This window comes from Colletotrichum graminicola (assembly GCF_000149035.1).
Source record: "Colletotrichum graminicola M1.001 genomic scaffold supercont1.8, whole genome shotgun sequence".
Lineage (NCBI taxonomy): Eukaryota > Fungi > Ascomycota > Sordariomycetes > Glomerellales > Glomerellaceae > Colletotrichum > Colletotrichum graminicola.
In genome coordinates this window covers 903586-910234 of record NW_007361012.1, presented here as the reverse complement: position 1 = coordinate 910234, position 6649 = coordinate 903586, and the positions used below count along the sequence as shown (strand labels likewise).

General features: G+C 58.1%; 2 protein-coding genes across 2 annotated transcripts; both read right to left on the bottom strand.

Annotated features, from left to right (window-relative positions):
* Nucleotides 1–70: 70 nt before the first annotated feature.
* GLRG_02929 (small nuclear ribonucleoprotein) lies at nt 71–1823 on the bottom strand (the record flags this gene model as incomplete). The annotated part of the gene is made up of 2 exons (XM_008093614.1): nt 71–1582; nt 1662–1823. Coding segments are annotated over 2 exons (1674 nt in total), but the record flags the coding sequence as incomplete, so codon positions are not given.
* A 3592-nt stretch (nt 1824–5415) lies between these two features.
* GLRG_02928 (uncharacterized protein) lies at nt 5416–6433 on the bottom strand (the record flags this gene model as incomplete). Its single annotated transcript, XM_008093613.1, has 2 exons — nt 5416–6316; nt 6402–6433. The coding sequence occupies 2 exons, from the start codon at nt 6431–6433 to the stop codon at nt 5416–5418; spliced, it is 933 nt and encodes a 310-aa protein (XP_008091804.1).
* Between the last annotated feature and the right edge of the window lie 216 nt (nt 6434–6649).

Here is a 6649-nt window from a genome sequence, read left to right as displayed (position 1 = left end):
CGATGAGCTCCTGCAGGGCGGCGGAAGAGCCGCGGCGGCTGTTGCCGGCGGGGTCGAGGGCCGCGGCGACGACGAGCTCAGTGGCGAGGACCTGGAGGATGGAGACGTCCGCGTCGTGCACGCGGGCGGCGACGACGGCAGCGGTGGGGACCTGGAGCAGCTCCGCGGTAGTGTAGCGCCGGGCGAGGGCCCAGATGCCGAAGCAGGCGGCGTCGCGGACATTGGTGCCGACGGAGCCGCCCGAGGTGCTGCGCTTCTCGAAGGAGAGACCGAGGAGGAGCCCGTGGACGATGTCCGGGAGCTGCGAGGCAGGTGGGGAGCGGCGGTAGAGGAGGTGGGAGAGGGTGAGCATCAAGCCTTGCCACTCGAGGGGATCAACGGCGGCGAGGTCGCGGGTGGAGGTCTTGGTGCCGGGATCGCGGGTCCAGAGGACATTGCGGTTGAGGGAGTCGAGGACGGCGTCGACGACCTGGGAGGCCATGTCCGGGTCGAGCTTCAGAGTGACAATGCTGAGGGCCTTGGAGGCGGCGAGACGGACCGGGGTGTCGTTGTCGGCGAGGCACTCGAGGAGGTAGCCGATGGAGGCCTCGATGAGCTCGGTGCTGTGCGGGTCCGGCGGGGTCTTGCGGAGGAGGAGGACGGTGATGGAGCGGATGACCTTGATGAGCATCTTGCGGGCGACGGCGGAGGAGCGGATGGAGGCCGCAACGACGATGTTTCCCCCTCCTGCGGCGGCGGCCTCGGCGGACGCGACCGAGTGTGCGGCGAGGAAGATGGGCGAGAGGTAGGCGTCCATGTCGGAGGTGTTTATGGAGGAACGGAGGACGCCGGCGAGGAAGGAGAGGATGCCGATGTAGAAATACGGCGGCTGCGGCGGGGCGGACCGGTCAGGGGTCAGGGAGGCGAGGGACCAGCGCACCAGGGCGGAGAGGACGCCCAGGAACTGCATGTCGCGGCGCATGGCGACGCGGACGAGCAGGGCGCGGGCGCCGTCGCGCTCTTTGCCGGACGAGGCGAGATACTTGATGGCGAGGGGGAGGATGCGGACGGTGATGCCGGGGAGGTTCTCGGGCCATTCAAAGCCTGGCATCTCGGGAAGGGTGAGGTCCGGGTCGGCGGAGGCGGAGGAGATGCTGGAGAGGTCGAAGGGGGCGAGGAGGAGGTGGGAGAGCCAGAGGAGAACAAGATAGCGCTCTTCCCAGGACCATTGCGCCGAGTTCGCCGGCGGCGACTCGTTGGGTGATCCGGCGGTGCTGCCGGGAGTGGCGCCAGCGCGCTCGGCGGACTCGAGGGCCGAGAGGAGGGGCTCGATGTGGCGGGACTCGACGTTGAGGAAGCGGACGATGACCTTCTCGCCGCGGATCTTGGTGAAGGTGTATATGAGCTTGGCGATGGCAAGGCCCAGGGGCTCGAGGAGCTGCGAGCGGGTGGAGGACGGGGCCGATGTGGACGGAGCCGACGCCCGGGTTCGGGCGCGGGTGCGGGCGTTGAGTTGGGCGAGGTAGGTGGATGCGAGGAGGGGCAGCCAGGTGGGCAGGTGGGGGTCCAGGAGTTGCGGGAGTTCCTGGAACGGATCGAGGAGCTGTGACGACGGTCAGAATCATGGACTTCTGGATTTGAGGGAAACGGGAACGGGTGATGGCGGGTGGGTTGGTATTTACACTCGAAGTCAGGCGTGCCGTCTCAGATACGCGGACACGGGTGCGGAAGGTCTTGCCGTCGGGCTTCCGAAGGAAGAGGGGCAGGGAGCGGGAGAAGTCCGCAATGAGATCGGACGATACTCTCTGCAGCTTGATGTCGCTGTCGTCTTCTTGGGCGTCCATGGTGGCAGAGCTGGCGGTTTAGCTTGATGAGGAGCAGTGTCATTACATGTCCATGAGGGGATGAGCAGGAGTGAGGCGTAGGGTGAGTCGGTGAGGGGCCGGCTTCGATGGGGCGGGCCAGAGAGTTCCTTTTATGATGATTCTGTAAAACACTCGTAAGTTTGAGGCTGGGCGGATCGGTGGGGATGAGATGCTGTCGTTCCGGGCTGGGAGACGGCAGTCTTCCAACCGATGATGGAGCTCTGTCCGAATGAGTGAGTGAGGATTAAGAAGTGGGTATTTAGGCAATGAGGATCTCACAGTATTGAAAGGACATATCGGTAGTTTTGCACTGTGCTTACCTCCATATCTCTTTCCTTGTCAATGTATCGTCATGGGTACACTATTCCATTTCAACTGCTACTGATATGCTAAACATCATCTGGTAACTATTAGGATCAGGAGCAATGATGGCTGATCGGTTATGAGGAGCTATGGTGGCAATCCCTAACGAACTCAGGCTTTGAATAGTCAGAACGCATTTTGCATTTGCCATCTGCTGGATCTCAAACATCTAATCGACTCTGGAGTGTTGATGAAATCGAAAGGAAGTGTAGCCAATCTTGGACATTTGATATCGGAAACAGTTCCGCTTGACAGCATCAGAGCGTTGACTGTGTACCACCAATCAAATTCTGCTTATCCCTCGGGGTGTACTGCAACTCTGTCTGCAATGCTATTGCGGCACAATCCAACGGGAGGTATGTGGGTTCCATAGAGAGAACCTCACATGGGGCTATATCTCCATTCTCAACGGAGAGTATACCACTGCAGGCCGGATCGTGAGAAAGTGGAAAGTTTCTTTCCGGGACGGGGAGGCCTCGCCGAGGAGAAGGTCTCTAGTTCCGAAAACCTGCGTGCTTGCGGATTCATATATGAGCCGGGGGATCTTTCGAAAGGCCGATGTCAATGAACACCAACGCTTACGGCTACTGTCCGTCAACCGTCTATCGAGTTTATGGCAGCTCAGCTTACGTTGAACCCGTATTTGGTATTTCTACAAGAAGCGGTATTCGACTTGGCCAATCATGCGAGGTTGTACTGTCACTATTAGAGATTATCATCATCAATCAAGTATTTGGCCTCACATTGACCTTTCCTACGGGCCGCATTAGCAGCTCGAGAGTGTTTACTCTCACAGGTGGGCCGAATCAACAGCATGATTTGATGCAAGAGTTCAAATATCTGAGGCGGGTCCAGAGGCACTTGCTTTTCATCGCATTATCTTACGTGCACCGCCGAGACAACCATGATATCAACCTCCGATTGTATCGTTGCTATCGTCCAGCCCCTTTTCACTCGTCTTGGAGCATACGATCAACCTAGGAGTCACCGCATTTCCAAGGTAATTGGTCAGTTCGCCCGGGGTTCTTTTGAACAAGTTCACCCTCTGTTAACCCTATCCGTATCCTCAGGGGTCGCACCATGGATACTGCTTAGTCCAATAAGCCAGAAACAAGCCCTCTGGGACTATGCACCGCAGAATAAAGTGCGGGGAGACAGCATCCAGAGAGCCGTCTCTTCATGTACCGGTACAAGCTCTAGACGTCTTCCGAACAAGCTAGATGGGGTGGGTTTACTCAGCTCGCGTCTGTGTGGTGGAAGTATGCAATGCGAAGACGCAACCTTCACACGAATGGTTATTGGATCTGGGTTGATTAGGATCATCGTGTAAGCAAAACGTATATTCGAGAGTGCCCAGGGGCGACGGTAAGCCCTCAGTTCCGGATCCGATCCATGACTGCCGATGTCTACGATACCAAGATGCCAGACTCTCTCATAGTGCGTCTTGTTCCTTCACATACTATCGTTTACAACAACGAGGCCCTATGGCAGATCATCGTCAGAGCCAGAGTGCAAGTAGCCAGTGGCACATCTACATGTAAGCCTGGATGCACTAAGCCACTGTACCGTGTACTTCGGCCACCTACTCTCCATACTGACTCGCTGTGTTCAGGAGAGGGTTGCGATTCAAGACATATTGGGCTATTTTGGTTACTCTGTCAAGAAAACAGTAGACTTGGGATGCGGCGAAGTTTCCGGCTCCGGTCTCCCAGCGGTGCACACAGTTCCCGTTCGCGACAAGGAAACGCATGCAACCAAAAGAAACGGCACTCCCCGAGTGCCATCGTGGTGTGATAGTACGCGCTGAAGGCCCTGGGAAACAAAACTCAACAGCCACTAGATTTCGTATACTTTGGGGCCTTGCTTGCGGCCACTTCGGTCCGGGGTGTCGAGGACCTTTCTTGAGTTCTGTCCAATCGTGGGCAACCCCCCCCCCCCCCCCCCCAAATTAAAATGTCTCCAAGCGAATGCCGATAGAAAGTGTACTATGTACATGTCAAAGCAAATAAGATCAAATAAATAAAAACAAATAATAGAACAGAAACTACAGGATCGGTAAGAACGCCACAAATCAGACCCGGCGGCCGAGCCCTCCTGTCACGCCATGCCCGGCAGTTCTCTTTCCCGCATGAATAACGTGGCACCCGGCTCCTTCCCTCAAGCGTCTAAAGAGTCTTCCGTGATGAACGCAGACCGTGTAAGTAACCGGGAAGGGCGGCGGGGGCATCGTCCATCGACGCCCTCCGTTCTCTAGCCCGCACCATCCCACCCCTCACGGCTTCGACATATCCTGCGGTATATGCCTGGTAGGCACGGCTATATATGTGTACTTTGACACGCAAGGCAGAAAGGGGTAAGGCCTTGACGTGTCCCTGGATTGTGGTTTTGGTTTACGCCCCCCCCTTTCCATCCCTTCTCTTTTCTACTGGGACGAACCCGGACATGGATGATGACGGGTATAACATCATAGCGGCCGGCCGATATCAGATCCTCATCGACAGCCCCTCCTCTCCCCCTTCCATGGGTCCGGCATGTTGGTCATTTTTTGCATTCCGCAACGCCATAAAAGGGGTTTCTTATTACACGGTCCATCTATAATACAAAAGCAGATGCCATAACCCCCCCCCCTCCCTAACCCCAGCAACCCCATCCATAAAAGCACGCCCCCTGGCTCCCCCTTAAGAAGTCGACCCAAAACACGTCTTTCCGTGCACTCGGGGTACTGTGTATGCTCTGTTGCCGTATTTGCATTCGTTTGTTTATTCCTTCAACCGTCGTCCCTTTGTCCCCGTTGCCCCGTCGTCACCGTGTCGTCAAGTCATCAGTTTGTTTTGCTGATACATCATCACGTCGCGTGATGCCACGGCCTCCCTCCCCCGTTCAGAGCATGTTTAGTGTTGTCGCTCAAGATCGCGCCGACCGCGCCCGCAAGCATCGCCCTCGGCCGCTTGTTTCGTCGACGAGCCTCGACGTCGGCTCGAGAAGAAGTAAAGAGCCCTCAAAAAGCCTGGTGTCAAGCTTCTGCGACAGGCATCGACGGCCAGTCGGGCTATGTCGGAAAGGATAAGTGAGAGGATTACCCGCCTACTATGCTGATCAAGACGAGGCTCATAGATAATGTAGAAACGAACAAGAGAGAGGGGGAGAGAGAGCGTGTGTGTGTGTGTGTGTGTGTTACGACAGGGAAACGAGGCCGTTGACAAGGCCTTCAAAAGTCCTCGTCCATGAAACACCGGTAACAGAAGAAGGCACAGCAGGCAAACACCCAAAGAACACGCGTATTGGGGGCGCCCTTGATATGGGCCTTGTCGATCGGTGGTGTCGAGCGCCCGCGGTCCGCCTCCTCCCCCTCCCCCTGGCGGCCGTGCTCCTCGTCGACGAACCGCACGCGGTTATAATGGTCCTGGAACGGGACGTACGTCGGCGGCGGCGGCTGCCGCACCTTCTGCACCGACTCGGTGCCGGCGACGGCGGTGCTGGCTTCGGTGCCCATCGTGTTCGTCGTGTCCGCCGTGCCGGGCGCCGGAGGCACTTTCATCAAGAGTTGCCGTCTCGGCTGGTCGATGTGCGGGAGCGGCGGCGGCGGCGGTGACCGTGACGGCCGCGACGGCGGGACCCCTCGTCCGAATCCACTGCTGTTACCACCATCGCCGCCGCCACCGCCGCTACAATCGCTATCTTCCACTCCTCCTCCATGTCGCTCATGGCCACCGCCACCATCCAGCGAGGGAGCATAAGAGGAGTAGTTGGAATAGATGGAAGCCGAGTTGCGGTGGGGCTGGTGTTGGCCGACGAGGACGCCCGAGCTGGCTCGCTCGCTGGCTCGTTCGCCGTTGCGGACGCGGCCGTTGTAGTTGAAGTCGCGCAGCCCGCGCTCGCCGCCGGGGTTGGGCGCTCGCTCCGCCTCTTCCGACGCCGCGAGGCCGCCTTCTTCGTATTGTTGTCCATCCTGCATCTGCTGTATGTGCCGCTTCTGCAAGTCCTGTAGTTCGTGCAGGGGCAGTTCCGGACGTTCCATGGTATCGCTAGGGTGTGACACGGAAAGGAGGTTCGCCAAAGGGAAGTTCGCCAAACTTGCGTCGTCGGCGCAGCCCTCTTTCTCGGGCGGGCTGGTTGGGCCGCAAAGAGTGTGGCAAGCAACCTCGAGAAAGGAGGGGGCGACCTGTGTCAAACTGACGGGAGACCCCTACCTACTCAGCATCCGGTATGACGCTCATGGCAGACATGATGAGATCACTTGCGGCCTCGCTGGCCGAACGGGCACAACCAAACTCGTGCTTGGTTTGGCGACTGGGCCTCCAGATACCGTGAATCGACGCCGCCGCAGACAGAAATCCGAACGAACACCTGATTAAGACGGATGATGAACCCCGGGTCCGAGACAGAGACACGCTCGTCTTTGGGCACAGTCCGGCTGGGCCTTACTACTACCAGCGCGCGGA